This window comes from Lithobates pipiens, unplaced genomic scaffold (assembly GCF_037356315.1).
Source record: "Lithobates pipiens isolate NorthernLeopardFrog02 unplaced genomic scaffold, aLitPip1_a1.2 Scaffold_23, whole genome shotgun sequence".
Lineage (NCBI taxonomy): Eukaryota > Metazoa > Chordata > Amphibia > Anura > Ranidae > Lithobates > Lithobates pipiens.
The window spans coordinates 173204006-173224488 of NW_027507785.1; the positions used below are offsets into that span (position 1 = coordinate 173204006).

Sequence of the window (20483 nt, forward strand, 5' to 3'; positions counted from 1 at the left end):
GACATCAACCCATGTGACCAACCCATGTGACATAAAGCCATGTGACACCGCCCCTTGTCCCTATATAAGTGGCCGCGCAGTGCGTCCCTGGCATTCCGGCCGGAGAGATCGTCGAGGCAACATCTCCTGGAGAAGAAGAAGAAGAAGAAGAAGAAGAACGGAAGGCGCGGTGGCCCGGCAGAAGAACCGAAGAGGGGGACAAGACCCCCGAAGTCGGGAGAAGAGGCCGGCGGCGAGAAAGAAAGCCGGACTCCTCCGCTAGCAAAAGAGCTACAAGAAGGTTGTCGGGAAGAGGCCCTTGTCCTCATCAACATGGGGACAAGGTGCTTTGGGATGGGGGGGCCGCGCGGCGCCCCCTTCCCCAAGGCACCTCCCCATGTTGAGGGCACGCGGCCTGGTACGGCTCAGGAGGGGGGGCGCCCCCCCTCCTGAGCCGTACCAGGCCGCGTGCCCTCAACATGGTGGGTGCCTTGGGGAAGGGCGCTCGCTCGCCCCCCTTTCCTGGCCGGCCGGGTAGCGTGCTCGGACAAGGGTCTGTTGTGGACTTGGGGGGACCCCCACGCCGATTTTTTTCGGCGTTGGGGTTCCCCTTTAAGTCCATACCAGGCGGCGGGGCCAGCGACATCTCCTTCGCGGGCCCCGCCTACCTGGATACCCGCTCGAAATGAGCGGACTTTTCTCCGGGCGGGAAAAGTCCGCTCATTTCAAAAGTACGGCGGACTGGCATACACACGGGCGGATTGTCCACCGAAATACGAGTACGACGGACAATATTTCGAACATTCCGAAATACTTAGTCCGCCGTACTGCACGCTGAAAAAGTCCGCTGAAGCCCACACACGAGCGGACTGTCCGCTGAAATGTGTTTCGGCGGACTAAGTAGGCCATACAGTCCGCCCGTGTGTACGCGGCATTACTTATGAAAACATGGAATCAGTCAATGTAGCTCAAAGGGCCCTTTTGCCCCTTCCTGATATTACCTGAGAAGCGTGAATGGCCCAGGAGGGGGAGGGTTCACAAACGGGTCACTTCATCCAGGAGAGAAAAGGTATCAAGCAGGGCTTTGTACCTGGGAGAAAGAGAAAATGAGAGAGGCAGCATGACACTGGAGCCCATCAACGTGAGGTCAGGGGGAGTTGAGCCGGACCTGAGGCCCTGAAGCGATTGGGAGAGTCTTTCCGCGGGCTCCTCTGGTCCAGGGCACGATTAACTGGAGCCGCCTTGGGTGTGGGACTGAGTGGAGGGCCCGATCATAGCGATTTCAGGAAGCGAGTCGCATCATCAGGATCTTGAAAAGAGAGCTGTTCGCCGTTGGGTGCTTTGATCCGCAGAACCGCCGGAAATGCCAGAGTGAATTTCATTTGCCGTTAATATAGCTCCGTGCAAATGTGTTGAAAGGCCTTTCTTTTCTTGGAGACATCAACTGAATAGTCAGCAAAGATTAAGATTTTGGTCCCATCAATCTGGAGGGATCTGGTTTGTCGGTATTGCTGCAAAATGGAGGCTTTGTCCGAGTAATTCAAATATTTGGCAATAATTGGGCACGGGGATTTACGGTCTGAATTGACCTATTTTTGAGGTCGTCAAGCTTTTCCAGTACATATTTGTTGGTTCCGTCCTGGGCTTGTTCCAGGGACTGTGTTTGATAGAGTTCTTCCTCTAAATTAGAGATGCGGTTTTCAGCTTCATTTAATCTAGAAGCATGTTCCCCTAGTTGGGCTTGAAATTTTTGCATGCCTGTGCTGACAGCTTTTTCTACAGAGGCAGCAATCATAGGGGAGAGGAGAGCAGCCACAGCCTGTGCCAAAAGTTCTGTATGATGGTCCTGCAGAGGTGAGGGTGACAGGGGTTGCAGCATGGAGAATGGTGACGCAGGCCCAGGGGGGTGTGGAGGGGCCGGAGATTGCTGGGATGAGGTGGCTTTAGAGGCTGTCTGGCCTGGTGTGTGATCTCCTACCTCCATTTCAGGCGCTGTCTCCTCCGGATGGGCCGCGCAGGCCGGAGCTGTATAGGCCGAAGCCGGGGCCTCGATTTGTGGTGAGGCCTGCCGCGCGGTGGCGGCCGCGTACGAGCGCAGCCCGTTTTTTTCCACAAACCGGTCCATCGTGGAACCGGTGGTGTGGGGAAGGCTGCCTGTCAGTGATGCGGGCAAAAACTCAGTTTTTAATGCCAATTTAGAGGCCGGTTTGCGGGAGCTGTGGGAGAGGACAGCTACTCCATGCGGCACCGGAACCGGAAGTTCTAAAGCATCTTTAGATGAACTGATCCAGCATAATTGTTTCCCTTGCACTGAACTATGGCAAAATTACAACAAGCCCTGGAAGAAAGAAACCTGCTCACATTAAGTCAAATAATGAATATCCTGCCTTACCCTAACTAACCTATTTCTGAAAGCATGTTGACTGCAAAACTGCATAATTTCTCATCAGTCACAACATTGCTTAAAGTAAAAAATTTTTACCAAAATCTTTTCTGTTTTGTATATAGTGAGGAAAGCCCATGTTTAGCTTTTATTGCTGTCTATGTCCCATATAAGAAGATTTCCCCTAAATTCCTGTCTCAATGACAATATAGGAAGTGGAAATAAACCTTAACAAAGTGAGGTAAAATTTTAAATTTGACAGATGTCAACTGGTAAGAAGCCACAGCAGGGTTGCGGGGGGGGGGGGGGCAGAACCAAGCCTCAAAATTTACAAAGTGTGTCTTTTCCTTGCTATGGTTCCCTCTTTTGATCACCGCAGCACATTAATGTTTAAACTTTTTTTATCACATCTGGACATAGATGCCTAGTTGCCCAGGCCAAATTAAATGATGTTCATATGTGTCAGTTAACGCAACTATAATTTCCGACTATGCTGTCTACATAATTGTATCCCTGTTTTTAATTGCATGTAAAAACAAAGCTTTTTCTGTTTTGGAATGAGTGCAGAAAGGGTTAGAAATTCTGAGTTAAATTTATTTCATTTCAATTTAATGACTGTTTTTATGTTAGAACATTTTGATATTATGCACTATATGGTCCATGTGCTTAGGATTGTACGCATATAAGGAATTAATGGAGAGTCAAAAAATCCAGTACTAGAGAGGCTTTCAAGACGAGACAGGCGGTAAAGGGTCGAGTGTATACAAAGGGTGTCCTTACTCTGGAGTGACTGGAGTGACTAAGGTCTACAATGTCCATGAAATCTCTCCGGCAGAGCCACTAACAACAATTACTGCTGTTCTAATTAAATGCCTAATTTATTTTATAGTAAGAAAATATACAATATATGTTAATTTCAATTGTAAACAAAAAAGAGGAGTATATATATATATATATATATATATATATATATATTTATATATTTATATTGTACATATACACGCATACACAATACTGAATCCAGAGGAAAAGAAAATCTCCAACTGAGGCTAGTGTTATTGATGTGAGCTAAATTTTCTTTCCTTAATTGAAGCCAAATGTTGCACAGGTTGCATGCTGGGAACTCTGGCAGCCTCTCTGCCATACACTGAAACTTTCTGAAAGGCATCTTATATCAGGCACATTACTGAACCTCCCTGCAGACATTTCCTTTGGAAACAGACGTTTCTCTCTCCTTTTTCTTCAGCTTCCACAGCTTGGGATTTTCTGTTTGCAGTCTTCGCTGACACATACGCAGAAACAAACTTCAGTAAAATAATGTGTAATCGCTTAGTTGAAAATTATAGTTATTTGGAATTATGGCACTACTCCAGATAAACAAAGAATTTGTAAAGAAGAAATGTTCTTAGGAAAAAAGCACTATACGAAGATGATAAAGTGTTGTCACAGTTAATAAATCTTGAAATTCTGCCAAAGTCTTCTGAGAACGACATATGGAATTTCTTCAACTGACATGTAAGTTGTACATTTACCGTAGAATTTATTTCACATAGTGTTATTGTCTGGTGCAAGGGTGTGTATTATGCATGTATACATGTTTGTATTTTATCATGGACCGACTTGTATACAACACAAGTATTGCATTACCATCATTTTGGGAAAAGTGCTTCTGTTTAAATGTGTACTCTACATCTTAGTCTGGCAAGATAATGTTAACAGCCTGGCATGGTGTTGCTGGCTCCTCTTGTAGAAATGGAGATTAAACCAGAATACAGTCAGAAGTGGTTTGTGGTAGTGAATCAAAAAATATATTTTTGATTTAAATTCTCGCATTTTATTAGGCCTGTTGTATCCATATTTCAAAATTAGGTTATAATGTTTGTGCGAGAAAATATATGTGTACTTTGATATAAAAGAATAACTTATCTGTACGTATTACATGCTGTCTTGTTGAACTGTGATTTAAAAAGATGGTAATATTAAACTGCTAACTTATGTGAAATTTCTACGAATGCAAATATGTATCTAAAATTTCTGGCAACTATAGAGAACGTTACTGGCAATTGTGTTAAACTGTATTGTGTATCTCCTTTTATTTTAAGAAACTTTAGGTTAAATGAGGCCACACATGAAAACAGGAATTATCATTATATGGTATTACTAAGCAGGAAGTCAAAGCAAACCTGGAATAGAAATGCAAGCCCCTGTAAACTTAATCATTCCGCCCCTCAAAATAATACATTAAAAACAAACTTATAACACTTACCTGAGGAAAAAGCTGCTCTTGGCTGTCACAGTCTTTGGTTACATGTCCATATGTCTAGAAATTTGGTTACATCATTTCGCTGAAATGGCATGAAAATGCACTTTGAGGAAAAGCTATCTAATCAGTGGATTTATCCAATTCCAATCCTTACCTTCAACTGAGTTGTTAGGGCCAAATATGCCTAGGTATGTAATCATGTGACAGAGCCCTGGGACGTATTTTATACAATGCATGTACATTTTTTCAACATGCTAAAAAAATCTTAATCTGTCCTAAACCATGTCAAAGGTTACAACGGTGCTGAAATGCAGGTTCCTTTTAAAGGATAAGTTCATCTTTAGAACCAGCTCCTGCTGCCTCGTTTCCTGATCCCCCTTCCCCATTACAGTGGGCGGGGGTTCTTCTCCCCGAACTCGCTGTCATTTTTTGAAAAGAAGAATACAGCTGCTCTGCACAGCAGCTCTGCACAGCTTCTAAATGAACAAACTACAAAAACTGTTTGCCACCATGGCAGATGGGCATGCAGTTTCAAGGCCTGCAGGGGCACTGACGAGTGTTTTTGTAGTCGATTGACATATCCTACAGCTTACAAACAGAAAGTCATGTAGGGAAACTGTTCATGGGTACAATGCTTTCTCCGCTCCTGCTGGAAAAAAAAAAGAAAGATTTTTTTTCTGCAAAAATATGTGCACAATTCTATTATTCTATTCAGGTGAACTTAGCCTTTAAGCAGCTACCTGCGTAAGACTTTCAAAGGCTTCGATTATTAGAACCTTCTTGAGCTTATATAGCCTTATATAGCAATAAAAAACTTTATAATATTCCTGCTCTGCATTTAAAATCCGCACTCCGTGATAAAAAATTGAAGTGTAAAAAGCTACTAAACACCTGTTGTGTATCACTTTTTACCACAACTAAACAAACAGTATACCAATAATACACTTCAGCACTATTGTTAGGCTGATATTTTAGGCTGATAGTCCATAATATTGGCTTGTTTATACTTGGAGATACTCATTTCAGTGCATGCCTATTTTTGGAATTCACGATTTTTGCGTATGTGAAAATGAGAATTCTACTTTTCTACAGTAGTATGCAGTGTATACTGTTTTCTGTACTGCAAAACGTCCAATAAAAACTGTTAGGATGGGTTAGGTGTACTTTAGGGCCTCATGCACACTGGTTTATTGTTAATGCTGTTTATCCTGACAGGAGGAAATCAATGTTAAAACTCATCTAAGCTGCATTTTTTTCAAACCAGTTTAGCAGAGTTTAACAGCGTTTTGGAGTTTGAGAATTTATGTATTTCATTAGCCAGAATTTCATTTTGTTTCTGGCCATTGAAATAAATAAATTCTGAAGTCCTAAACGTGCCTAGCATTTGCGCTTAGTGTTTGACACTTTTTGTCACTTTATATGCCCAAACGTTACTGAACACGATTTTTCTACATTCAGGAGAAGGAACGATGTCTCCCTCTAAACTCTGCTGCTCCTAAACTCCTAAAATGAATAGGCTTTTATTGAGGTGCGTTGGGGGCTTAGGCAAAAAAATATGCCAAAAGCCCCAAAAATATCAATTTAGGAAAGCAATGTGCATGAGGCCTAAGGGAGCTGCAAGCCTTTTTTTGTTTTGTTTTGTTTTTTGGGGCATGCATGCCTTCATGGCTGCACAGACTCAATAAATTAATTCAGAGAACCAGCAAAGCCAATAACTATTAAAAACTGGAGTTAGGCCACAGGTGCATTACTCATAATTGCAGGTAAGAAAGGTCCTTAATTACAGCACGAAAAGCAGTCATTGGCTGCCTAATGATTGTCATACTTCTAAATAAACCTAAAGGGGTAGGATGGTGAGTTTTATGTTGACTGTAGACTCTCTTTTTCTCCCTCGTAGTATCACATTTTGCCATGCAGAGTGGCTCACAGCAGGGGTCCAGTGCATCCCTGTTCACCGTTTCAGGTTCAACTCTGTACAATTCGCTCCACAGCCCTCCCGGAGACCTGTGAACCAGCTCCTTAGAGAGCCGGTCACAGTCTCCTGACATGCAAATAGGATGCGGGGAAATCTGCATCAAATTCCCAATAGTGTGAACCCAGCCACAAAGTTAGAATTTAAACTGAACCGTTCACATATACAATATTGTTTTTCTTATCAGCTTTAATGAGGTAAACTGGGGTAGAAGCATGTTAGGAAAACGTTATCGCAAGCACATTATTTTTGCTGCCTTGCTATGTTCTAAGATAACAATAACAACAAAAAAAGATAACCAGCATTGTGTAATCGAGATATAAGCCCCAATTCACAAAGTCATAAGGTATTTCCCACATTAATATCCACAAGAACATTTTAAATTCCATTTTATCTCATTTTATTTACACCTGGGATGCTCTTTTTTTTCTGTCATCCTCAATAGACTCCCATGTTCATGCCAGACAGAAGGTAACATTTTGTAGGATAAAAAAATGTAATGATCCATGAGGACTTTCTTTTACTTATAGAATACTACAAAAATCAGTAAGCCAATATCTAAATTATATGCAGTAAATTCAGCAAATTTGTGTAATAAAAGCTTTAAAGAACGGATTTTGTTAAAATTAAAATTAACAAATATTTTTCCATTTACGTATAGCTACCAGGTCCCTCTATTGCACTTTCCCGTTGATGAATTGTTACCTCTACCCCTACCTAATTCTGCTTAATGTAAGACTTTTTTGTTCATCCAATGCTGATTGTGATGTTTGTAACAGAAAAGCCTTTGTATGTGATAACTTTAGACAAAGGTTTCCAAATTTTTCAATAAAAATTCATATTAAAAAAAAAAAAAAAACACAGTAATGAAAAATTGTTTTCTGAACTGAAACAAAAGTTTTGTTAAGAAATACATTTTGAAATATATTTGTGACTAGATTATAAATACAGGTGGATTGGCTACTCTTGATAATATTTTTAAATGTATGTCAGGGAAAGTAAAATAAAACATATTAAGTGCATCTCTGTCAATGCATGCACGTTTCCCCATGTATCATCCCTTTAAAAACAATGCAAGCACAGAAAACCTGTTGATTCACCAAAAGTTTGGTGCTCCTAACTTTTTTTGGCGGACAGCAAAGTGCTTTTGCAGCACTGAAATCCCCAAAAGCGTTGTGAACCCTGCATGCTAGACTACAGAACTCCCCAAATCCCCACCCCTCACTAGTCCACTCCACATGCAAATATATCAATTTTAGGAATGAGTCAAACACCCCCCTGTTCGGTTTGCACCAGAATATGCAAACAGACAAAAAAAATAAAAAATTGTGTGAACACTTTTAAAGTCTATGGGACACGAACGTGAAATAGCAAAAGTGCTAATGTTAAAGACTTATATGCAAGTTATTGCCATAAAAAGTGTTTGGGGTACTGCCCCAGGGGACATGTATCAATGAAAAAAAAAGTTTTAAATTTTTTCAGGAGCAGTGATTTTAATATTGCTTAAAGTGAAACAATAAAAATGAAATATTCCTTTTAAATATCGTGCCTGGGGGGTCGCTTTAGTTTGCCTGTAAAGTAGTGCATTTTTCTCATGTTCACGACAGTCCCGCAGCAAAATGAAATTTCGAAAGGAAAAAATGTAAAATTTCTCCTGGCTGTAATGTATTGCTGGATCCCGGCACTATACATAAAAATTGGAGTGGGCCCCCCCCCCCAAGTTTATTACCAGGTCCTTTGGGTCTGGTATGAATATTAAGGGGAACCCCGTGCCGAAAAAAAAAATGGTGTGGGGTCCCCCCAAAATCCACACCAGGCCTTTCAATTCTGGTATGGATATTAAGGGGAACCCTGTGCCAAAATGTAAAAAAAATGGAGTGGGGGTCCCCCTCAAAATCTATACCAGGCCCTTATCTGAGCATGCAACCTGGCATACTGTACGATTATATATATATATATATAATCAAATATATTGCCTGCATGTCACTAACTAAGCTGCCTAATCTCTCTTCATTCATTACACTGAGATCTCACAGCAAAACAGTTACGCTACTTTGATGTTTAACCACTTAAGGACCAGGCCTCTTTTTCAGACTTGGTGTTTACATGTTTAAAACTGTTTTTTTTGCTAGAAAATTACTTAGAACCCCCAAACATTTTATATTGTTTTTTTTCTAACACCCTAGAGAAAAAATGGCGGTCATTGAAATACTTTTTTTCACACCGTATTTGCGCAGCGGTCTTACAAGCGCACTTTTTTTGGAAAAAAATCACTTTTTTGAATAAAAAAATAAGACAACAGTAAACTTAGCCCAATTTTTTTTTATATTGTGAAAGATAATGGTACGCCGAGTAAATTGATACCCAACATGTCATGCTTCAAAATTGCACCCGCTCGTGGAATGGCGTCAAACTTTTAGCCTCAAAAATCTCCATAATTCTACAGGTTGCGTTTTTTGCGTTACAGAGGAGGTCTAGGGCTAGAATTATTGCTCTCGCTCTACCGATCGCGGCGATACCTCACATGTGTGGTTTGACCACCGTTTTCATATGCGGGCGCTACTCACGTATGCGCTCGCTTCTGTGCGCAAGCTCGTCGTGACGGGGTGTTTTTAAAAAAAAAAAAAAATTTCTTATTTATTTTAATTGATTTTATTTATTTTTACACTGTTTAAAAAAATAAAATAAATGGATCACTTTTATTCCTATTACAAGGAATGTAAACATCCCTTGTAATAGAAAAAAGCATGACAGGTCCTCTTAAATATGAGATCTGGGGTCAAAAAGCCCTCAGATCTCATATTTGGGCTAAAATGCAAAAAAAAAAAAAAAGAAAATCTGACATTTAAAAAAATATACCTTTAAGAGGTATGGGCGGAAGTGACGTTTTGACGTCGCTTCCGCCCTTCTATGCTATAGAGACGAGTGGGGGCCATCTTAGCCTCACTTGTCTCTATGCCCAGCTAGGAAGAGGACCCGATCGCCTCCGCCGCTACCGACGGCTCCGGTAAGCGGCGGAAGGTGCAGGAGGGCGGCGAAAGGGGGGGTGGCACCTCTCCTGCCACCAATAGCGGTGATCTCGCGGCGAATCCGCCGTGGAGACCACCATTATCGTACAGCCGACCACCGCCTGAAGAGATGTACATCGTCGTGCGGCGGTCGGCAAGTGGTTAAGGGCCTGCCTACACAATGACAAGACTCTTGGGAGATGTATTTCTGGGAACATGTCTACAGTAATGGAAACTAAACTGAGCTATGCCCGCAAGAATTTTACAAGCATGTTGATCAAATCCCAGGGAGTAATAAAAATTGTTTCATGCTACAGGAACATGGTAAACTAAATACTGGGGCATATTTTAGAGGAGTGTTGAAGGTTTAGAGGTAAATTTAGGTAATGCCTCGACATACCCTTTAACTTAGACCAAAAATAGGAGCAACAATGAAGAGGGATCAGAGATTCCTGATGCAGAAGGATACATGACTGTTGTATCACTGTCATCACTGCTGATGGTTTCCATCAGGCAGTTCAGGCAGTTCAGACTATAAAGGATCCATACCACACTTTACAACTATGGGACATGTACCTTGATCTCACTGTTTTCACACAGTCATAGACAGGCTTTACACCCCATTTACACTTGTGTGACTTTGGACATCAAAGTTGCATGATAAGTCATACCCCAGGTTTTCTAATTATAACCATTCATATATGTGTGACTTAAAGTCATAGTAACTTCAAAATAGTTCATGCACTACTTTGGTCTGACTTTCATACAACCTGAGGGCCATAGACTTCTATATTAACCTTCAAACGTTGCAGGAAAAACATACCTGAATGTTTTCCATGCAACAGTGGGACCAGCTTTGCAGAGAGACAACAGGTAACATCCAAGTTACACCCAGTTCAGGCAGTTCAGACTATAAAGGATCCATACCACATTTTACAACTATGTTACGTGTACCTTGATCTCACTGTTTTCACACAGTCATAGACAGGCTTTACACCCCATTTACACTTGTGTGACTTTGGACATCAAAGTTGCATGATAAGTCATACTTCAGGTTTTCTAATTATAACCATTCATATATGTGTGACTTAAAGTCATAGCAACTTCAAAATAGTTCATGCACTACTTTGGTCTGACTTTCATACAACCTAAGAGCCAAAGACTTCTATATTAACCTTCAAACGTTGCATGAAAAACATACCTGAATGTTTTCCATGCAACAGTGGGACCAGCTTTGCAGAGAGACAACAGGTAACATCAGATCCTCTTCCTGTATATCACTGTGTGACGAAAAAGAACCTTTGGCAGAGTGTAGAGGACACAGCCGGCAGGTGGAACCCTCAACAGCATGGCGCATAGTGGAGGAGAACATACACGCTTGTAACCCCCTAGGGGGTACGTTGATCTGGTGAGTGGGGACCCAAAATGGGGAACGAGCACGGAAGTCACCAAAAATATATATGATCACGAAAGTCACCTTCTTTGCTTCTCCTGAGCTGGAATTCTGTATGCTGTTGGACATTTATTAGCGGAACTATTGTGGACTACCTCGATATTCTATATTACTTTAAATTTTTTTTTTAGTTCCTAACTTTATTTACTCTTTATAGAGTTTTTTTATATGTAATTTTTTATATATAATTTTATAAGTTTCACATATATTTTGCACATATATATTTTTCACACCTTTACAAAATAATTTTTTACAAATTTTTTTTTTATATATACATTTTTCCGAAGTCTGCATAGGATTCACATATTTGATGGCCGATGATTAATGCACTTATAAGTTTTAGTTTATATAATTTGGTATTTGTTGTGGTATATTCACATAAGTTTTTTTGCACTGAATTAATTTAACCTATTGAGAGCCGTAGGGTCGCTACGTACAAGTACTAATATTATGGGTAATTAGTGCTATTTTTGGATTTCTGTAATATTTTGCACCGTTTAGGGTTTTTACCTTTTTTTTATACCGGAATTATTTATACCTATTTATAATTTGTAGTTGCACTTTATTAGATTGCAAAAATTGTATAACTGATCTTGGTCCCTATACGATTAAGAGCTGGGTATCTCCTGTATACACAGACGAGTAAGACTGTGCGCAGGGGGTAATATCTCTGGACCCTATACTTAAAACAAGAAACGTGGTGCACGTATATAGGTATATTTCACTATTTGCTTACTACTCACTTTTCTTTAAAACTGTGTCTTACCTCTTATAACCCTTGATCTAAGGCTCTCTCTTTTTCACTAACCTATAGGGGTCACTGCACACATTTGTTGGTGCGCACTATTGGTGCCACTAACACATATATATATATATATATATATATATATATATATATATATATATATATATATAGGTAACAGGGAATGCCTTGTATTGGTCTAAGGTTTGTTAATTAGTGGGGGTCATCAGTTAAATGTAAGATTTAATTCTTAGTAGCCTAATTATAACTAATAGAGGTAGCGCCAATAGCCCACACTAATAACCCATATAAAACAAATAACTCATTGAGGAATTAGTAAAGACAGTTGTAGGGTTAAAAAAAGCACAGAAATTAAAACTAGTAATGGAAGAAAATAAAAATTTGTAACTAGTAATAAAATCCATTACACAATCCAAATTTTGTGGAGTATCTAAATTGCCTATGAATACTCCAACAGTTCAACTTATTAAAGCAGAACTCCTGGCACAGGGATTTTTGTTTACCAGTATGTAACAAAACATTGCTTTTGATGGGGTATATGCCATGCTTGGTCCTTATCTGCATGAATAATGTCGGGACACTAGTGGCATTAGAAGATTTTCTCTAGCAGCACTTGAGGCTATCACCGGTCAGCAACATCATCTGTATACCATCTGGCCATTCAGCGAAATCCAAGTATACCACGTCCACAGCCACCCCTCTGTCCAAGGTTTTACTTACATCCTCATAAAAAGAAATCAAGTTTGTTTGACAAACTGAATAAGCTTGCGAGCTAACCAAACTAATTAATGACTTAATTCTTAATTCCTTCTTAATTGATACAGCTGCTGGCACTGATCACAATCTCATAAGTGCATAAATGTACAAAAACAAATAAAATGTCATGCTATATTAATATTACCAATGTGATATGACACATATAAAAGCATGAATATCAGCAAACCGTGCATGATATTAAACATAGTAACATATAATATATAAAAAGTCCATTGTGCTGGCAAACTAAAACAATAACGGGGCAATTTAGGTAACAGCGATCACAGCTCAATTGGCTTCAGTATAAATCACACAAATGGGAAACATAAGGGGAATACAAAGACACTGAATTTCAAAAGAGCCAACTTCCCTAAACTACGAACCTTGCTAGAAGGCATAAATTGGGATAAAATATTAGGAAAAAAGAACACGGAGGAGAGATGGGTTTGCTTTAAGAGCATATTAAATAAGGGCATTAGCCAATTCATCCCATTGAGTAATACATTTAAAAGAGCGAACAAAAGTCTCCTGGATGGCTTAACGCCAATGTAAAAATGCATATAAAAGCAAAGAAGAAGGCCTTCAAAAAATACAAGTTTGAGGGATCATCCTCAGCATTCAGACTTTTAAAAAAATGCAACAAGAAATGTAAGGGTGCATTAAGAACGGCTAAGATAGAACATGAAAAACACATAGCAGAGGAGCACAAAAAAAAATCACAAGAAATTCTTTAACCACTTAACCACGCCGATGTACATCGGCAGAATGGCACGGCTGGGCACAAGCACGTACCTGTACGTTGCTTTTTAAGTGCCCAGCCGTTGGTCGGGGAGCGCGGACCCGGTCCTGAGCTCCGTGACCATGGCCGCGGGACCAGCGGACCCGATCGCCGCTGGTGTCCCACGATCGGGTCACAGAGCTGAAGAACGAGGAGAGGTCTGTGTAAACAAACCTCTCCCCATGCTTCCTACTGTGGCTATCACTGATCATCTGTTCCCTTTTATAGGGAAAGACGATCAGTGACGTCACATGCCAGGCCAAGCCCCCCATCAATAAAAAAACACATAACATCATAAATAACACCTACACTGCCCCCTCATGGTTAACTCCTTCACTGCCAGTGTCATTTACACAGGAATCAGTGCATTTAAATAGCACTGATTGCTGTATAAATGACAATGGTCCCAAAAATGTGTCAAAAATGTCCGATGTTTCCGCCATAATGTCGCAGTCACAATAAAAATCGCTGATCGCCACCATTACTAGTAAAACAATTTTTTTTAACAAAAATATGTAGAAGAATAGGTATCGGCCTAAACTGAGGAAAAAAATTTTTTTTTATATATTTTTTGGGGATATTTATTATAGCAAAAAGTAAAAAATATTGAATTTTTTTCAAAATTGTCGCTCTATTTTTGTTTATAGTGCAAAAAATAAAAACCGCAGAGGTGATCAAATACAACCAAAAGAAAGTTCTATTTGTGGGAAAAAAAGGACGCCAATTTTGTTTGGGAGCCACGTCGCACAACTGCGCAATTGTCAGTTAAAGCGACGCAGTGCCGAATCGCAAAAATGGGCCTGGTCCTTTGGCTGCAAATTGGTCCGGGGATTAAGTGGTTAAGTACATAAACAGTAAAAAAGGGAGGACAGACTATATTGGCCCCATAAAGAATGAGGAAGGACATCTGGTTACAAAGGATGGGGAGATAGCGAAGGTATTGAATTTATTCTTCTACTCAGTCTTCACGAGGGAATCGGGTGGCTTCAGTAACCAAAACTGCAGTGTTTATCCTCATGACACATTACAAGAAGCACCTCCATGGTTAACAGAGGACAGAATTAAAATTAGACTTGGGAAACTTAACATTAATAGATCAATGGGACCAGATGGCTTGCACCCAAGAGTACTTAGGGAACTCAGTCAAGTAATTGCCAGACCGTTGTTCCTAATTTTTACAGACAGCCTACTGATTGGAATGGTACCAGCAGATTGGAGAAAAGCCAATGTAGCACCAATATTTGAAAAGGCCCCAAAATACATCCCTGGAATTACAGACCAGTTAGCCTAACATTAATAGTATGTAAACTCTTGGCGGGATGATAAGGGACTATATACAAGATTTTTAGTAATGAGCATGGTCATCGTTAGCAGTAATCAGCATGGATTCATGAAGAATCGTTCTTGCCAAACCAATCTATTAACCTTCTATGAGTAGGTGAGTTGCATCTAGATAAAGGAAGGCCTGTAGATGTGGTGTATCTGGATTTTGTAAAAGCATTTGACCCAGTCCCCCATAAACGTTTACTGTACAAATTAAAGTTAGTTGGCATGGACCATAGGGGGAGTACATGGATTGAATACTGGCTTCAAGGGCGAGTTCAGAGGGTGGTGATAAATGGGGAGTACTCGGAATGGTGGGGGGTGGGTAGTGGGGTCCCCCAGGGTTCTGTGCTGGGACCAATCCTGTTTAATTTGTTCATAAATGACCTGGAAGATGGGGTAAACAGTTCAATATCATTATTTGCGGACGATACTAAGCTACACAGGGCAATAACTTCTCCGCAGGATTTGGAAAGCTTGCAAAAAGATCTGAACAAATGAATGGGGTGGGCAACTACATGGCAAATGAGGTTCAATGTAGAGAAATGTAAAATAATGCATTTGGGTGGCAAAAATATGAATGCAATATATACACTGGAGGGAGAACCTCTGGGGGAATCTAGGATGGAAAAGGACTTGGGGGTCCTAGTAGCTGATGCCAAGCTGCTGCTAACAAAGCAAGCAGGACCTCTCCTTGCTCCTCATCAGCTGGGATCCCCAACCCCACTATACCTCCAGTCCTCTCAGAAACCTGCACTGAGAGGAAAGAAGGTATAGAAATAGGAGTCCCAAGTACATGCGGCCAATCTGCTAGTGGTACACCAACATCGGATTTTAGCAGGCAAGTTTCCCTACCCCAGTTGCTAAACCATCAAAAGAAATTTGGTTCCCCCATCCACACGCTCAATGTCTGAATGCTAGCTTGGCCAAATTTCTAGCACTGCAACTGCTGCCTTTTCAGCTGGTAGACTCTGCCCCCTTTCATGAATTTCTGGAATGTGCGGTACGTCAGTGACAGGTACCCAGATGCCATTTCTTTTCATGAAAGGCCATTACAGCTTTCTACCAGCATGTGGAAGGCAATGTCTTGGCCTTGTTGGACAGGGCCGTCAGTAGTAAGGTGCATATTACTGCTGACTCATGGTCCAGCAGGCATGGACAGGGACTTTACCTTTCTTTCACGGCGCACTGGATAACTCTGCTGGCAGCTGGGAAGGATGCAGGACAAGGTTCAGTATTGTTGGAGCTTGTTCCACCACCACACCTCCAAAATGCTAGTAGTGGGGATTCTGCCACAGCTTTCTCCTCCACCCCCTCCTCTTCTCCTTCCTTTATGGCCTCTTCCTCTGCAGATTTCTCCTCTGAACCAGCGGTGCTCCGTAGGCATTCAAGAGGCTATGCAAGCACTCAGGCAAAAAGATGCAATGCGGTGCTTGAGTTGGTGTGCTTGGGGGACAGGAGCCACACTGGGGCAGAGATTCTGTCAGCTCTGCAGGGGCAGGCTCAGAGGTGGTTGACGCCACGCCAGCTTCAGCCAGGAATGGTTGTATGCGACAATGGCACCAACCTCCTCTCCGCCCTCCGACAAGAACACTTGACCCATGTTCCCTGTTTGGCTCACGTCCTGAATTTGGTGGTGCAGCGGTTCTTGAGCAGATACCCGGGCTTACAGGATCTCCTGAGGCAGGCCAGGAAAGTCTGTGTTCATTTCTGCCAGTCATATAATGCCTGTGCTCGGCTGGCTGACATTCAAAGAGAATGCAACCTGCCCAAGAACTGCCACATTTGGGACATGCCCACCAGGTGGAACTCAATGTTGGCAATGCTGCAGTGGCTGCACACACAGCAGAGGGCCATCAATGAGTACCTGTGTGAGTATGGCACCAGGACAGGGTCAGGGGAGCTTGTTTTTTTTACCATGCTAGTGGCTACTGATCAAGAATGCATGCCTTGTCCTATCACCATTTGAGGAGGCCACGAGGATGGTGAGCAGTGACAGTGCATGCATCAGTGATACTGTCCCTCTTGTCTTCATGTTGAAGCACACGTTTCGTGGAATAATTTACAGGGCACTTGAGGCAGAACAGAGGGAGGAAGAGGAGGACTTGCTTACCTCTCAAGGTTCCCTTTATCCAGATACTAGTATTGCTGCGGGCCCACCGATCACACATGGAATTCAGCCAGCAAAAGACAGATGGAGCATACACACGGTCGCATTTTCTGACGAAAAACTCTCATCGGTTTTTCGCAGGTTGAAATTCCGATCATGTATACGCAGCATTAGACTTCATCGACGCCTCCCGAAGTTTACAAATAAGTGGTATATGGACTTGACGTCAGAATTAAATCAAAGCAATGGGAAAAAGCGTTTATCCTTACACATAGTATGTCGTCAGCAACTAAGGCACATTTTTTCAAATTTTTACAAATTTCAAGCTTCTTTCTCATTGCTATCATTGGTATAGATGCCCGCTGTTTCTTCACCAGATATATCCAAATGTCTCTGACCTTTGTTGACGCTGTCACTCCACTAAGGGTTCGCTATTGCATATCTGGGAATGTGGGAATGTCCTTCTGTACATAATTTTTGGGATATGATACTCCAGCTTCATACTCGTGCAACCGGGGTAACTATTCCCAACACACCACAAATTACATTGCTATCTATCTTACCCGGCTTGTATAAAGGCATTAAAAAAGGCCTTTTAAGCTGCAAGAGCGGTTATTCTGCGCCATTGGCGGTCGGTGTATGCTCCATCGTTGATTGAGTAGGTTTCAGAGATGGACCATCTCGAGATGATGGAGATTCTTCTGTCACAGGAATTGGACACTTATGAACAATGTTGCCAAATTTGGCTCACTTGGAAGGTGCTAAGGGAATCCCTTGAACTGCAGAATCTATATATGCGGTAGGACATGAAGTTGGTTCAGAGTTGAGTTAAGCGAGGTGATTTTGGTCTGTGTAGCTATTTCTGGTAGTTGTGTGTGTATGTGTATATATATATATATATATATATATATAAACAAACACAAAAAAAGGAGGGGGGAGAGAAATTACCATATATATATAATTAATAATAATTAATGAATGTAATTTCTCTCCCCCCTCCTTCTTTTATTTTTTGTGTTTGTTTAGTGTTGTTGTGCTTTATGTGAAATAAGTATACCACTGTGGGACTTGAAGACAGGTAGTAGGAAACTCTGGGGGTTATTTACCAAAGGCAAATCCACTTTGCACTACAAGTGCAAACTACAAGTGCTAAGTGCACTTTAAATTGCACTGAAAGTGCACTTGGAAGTGCAGTCACTGTATATCAGAGGGGGGCATGCAAGGAAAATAAAAAACAGCATTTTAGCTTGCACATGATTGGATGATAAAATCAGCAGAGCTTCCCCTCATTTCAGATTCAGATTTACAATGACTCCACTTCCAAGTGCACTTTCAGTGCAATTTCAAGTTCACTTTGCACTTGTAGTTTGCACTTGTAGTGCAAAGTGGATTTGCCTTTCGTAAATAACCCCCTATATGTTGTATCTAGTTGGACAAGGGAAGATAAGGCAGAGTTATTTTTCTTAGGGTTTAAAAATCTGAATAGTCTAAAGTATCACCATGTGTTTGTTTTATAATAACATATGAGTTTAATTGATGAGTAGACTGTCCCTAGTGTTATTTCCTTTTTTTCCCTCTCCTTTTTGTAGGGACTCCTGCAGGGTGCTGGCATATGTTTATATGTAACATCATTGTAATGTTATTGTAATGTAGTATGTTTTTTATCGTTACCTATTTTATATGGATAATGTTTTTGTTATGTAAACTTTAAATTTTCAATAAAATAAGGAGTTGAACAGAAAACTAACACACACGGATAAGGATACTTGGTTTTAAAAACATGGCAGTTATTTTCAGCAGTCCAATAAGATTTTAAAATAACCGTCACATTGCTAAAATTAAAGATATTTTTCCTTGTGTTTAAAACTTTGTGGATTCAGCTTTATGTAAGCTCTTTGGAGCAGGCAACCATATTGATGGTTAAACATTCTCTGTAAAGCACTATCATTTGTTTGCACTATAGATGTGAGGGTAGGAGCTGTATATGAAATGATTTCAATGAGAAAAAACAAAGGAAAAAAAATGTCTTCATCAGTTTAGGCCAATATGTATTCTTCTACATATTTTTGGTAAAAAAATCGCAATAATCATATATAGATTGGTTTGTACAAAAGTTAAAGCGTCTACAAAATAGGGAATATATTTATTGGCATTTTTATTATTTTATTATTTTTTACTAGTAATGGCGGCGATCTGCGATTTTTACCGGGACTGAAACATTGTCAGACAAATTGGACACTTTTGACACTTTTATGGGACCGTTGACATTTATGCAGTGATCAGTGCTATAAATAGCCACTGATTACTGTATAAATGTCACTGACAGGGAAAGGGCTAACACTAGGGGCCGATCAAGGGGTTAAACGTGTTCCCTATGTGTGTTCTAACTGTGGGGGGAATGTGGCTGACTGGAGGATGAGAGAGATCATTGTTCCTACTTGATAGGAACACACGATATGTCTCCTCTCCCCTGCCAGAACCGGGATTTGTGTGTTTACACATGCAGATCTCGGTTCTCGCACTGTCACGAGCAATCGCAGGTGCCCGGATGCATACCCATTGGCTCTGGGGACACGTGCGTGCCTGCTACGGCATCTTAAAGAGCCGACATGCAACTACGCTGGCTTGCGCAGCAGTGCCAACCTGCCACAGTATAATTGCAGCGGCTGGTCCGGAAGGGGTTAAACTCTCCGGTATCTTCCTGACTATAAAAGTTAAACTAACAGGTCTATAGTTACTCGGTAAAGACTTTGATTCCTTTTTAAACATGGGCACCACATTGGCCCTATGGTAATCCAGTGGTACCATTCCAGTCATTAACCACTTCAGCCCCGAAAGGATTTGACCACAGTATTTTTTGTGATTCGGCACTGCGACGCTTTAGCTAACAGTTGCACAGTCATATGATGTTGTACCCAAACAAAATTGATGTCCTTTTTTTCCCACAAATGGAGCTTTCTTTTGGTGGTATTTGATCACCTCTGCATTTTTTATTTTTTGCGCTATAAACAAAAAAAATATGAAAATTTTGAAAAAAAAGCAATATTTTTTTTCTTTTTGCTATAATAAATATCCCCAAAAAATGTATTAAAAAAAGTTTAGACCAATATGTAATCTTCTACTTATTTTTGGTAAAATAAATCGCATATATTGATTGGTTTGTGCAAAAGTTATAGCATCTACTTTTTTTTTTTTTTACTAGTAATGGCAGTGATCTGCGATTTTTATCTGGACAGCAACATTATGGCGGACAGATTGGACACTTTTGACATTATTTTGGGACCATTGACATTAATACAGCAATAGCCACTGATTACTGTATAAATGACACTGGCAGGGAAGGGGTTAAACACTAGGGGGTGATCAAGGGGTTACGTGTGTTCCCTGGATGTGTTCTAACTGTAGGGTGAATAGGCTCACAACAACATGAGAGAGATCGCTGTTCCTGATGACAGGGAGCAGTAGATCCCTGTCATGTTGCTAGGAAGAACAGAGTAATGCCTTGTTTACATAGGCATCTCCCTATTCTGGCTCTCCTCGCTGCAATCGTAGGCCGCCGGCTAACATCGAGTGAGCAGGACCCGCGGGCATGCTCCCGTGGCGGGCGCACGCCCGATACGGGCAAATTTAAAGGGACATATGGGTATGGCCTTTTGCTTGCCCGTGCCATTCTGCCACGGCGTGCGGCGGTCGGC

At 41.0% G+C, this 20483-nt stretch overlaps 1 protein-coding gene across 3 annotated transcripts in view; it reads left to right on the top strand.

Annotated features, from left to right (window-relative positions):
• The first annotated feature begins 3525 nt into the window (after positions 1-3525).
• Positions 3526-20483, top strand: part of DDR2 (discoidin domain receptor tyrosine kinase 2) — a 281188-nt gene continuing 264230 nt past the window's right edge. For all 3 annotated transcript variants that reach the window (XM_077452620.1, XM_077452621.1, XM_077452622.1), the window contains exon 1: positions 3526-3877. In XM_077452620.1, the coding sequence (XP_077308746.1) occupies positions 3876-3877 (2 nt within the window). In that variant the 5' untranslated portion in view covers positions 3526-3875. The remainder of the gene's footprint in view (positions 3878-20483) is intronic.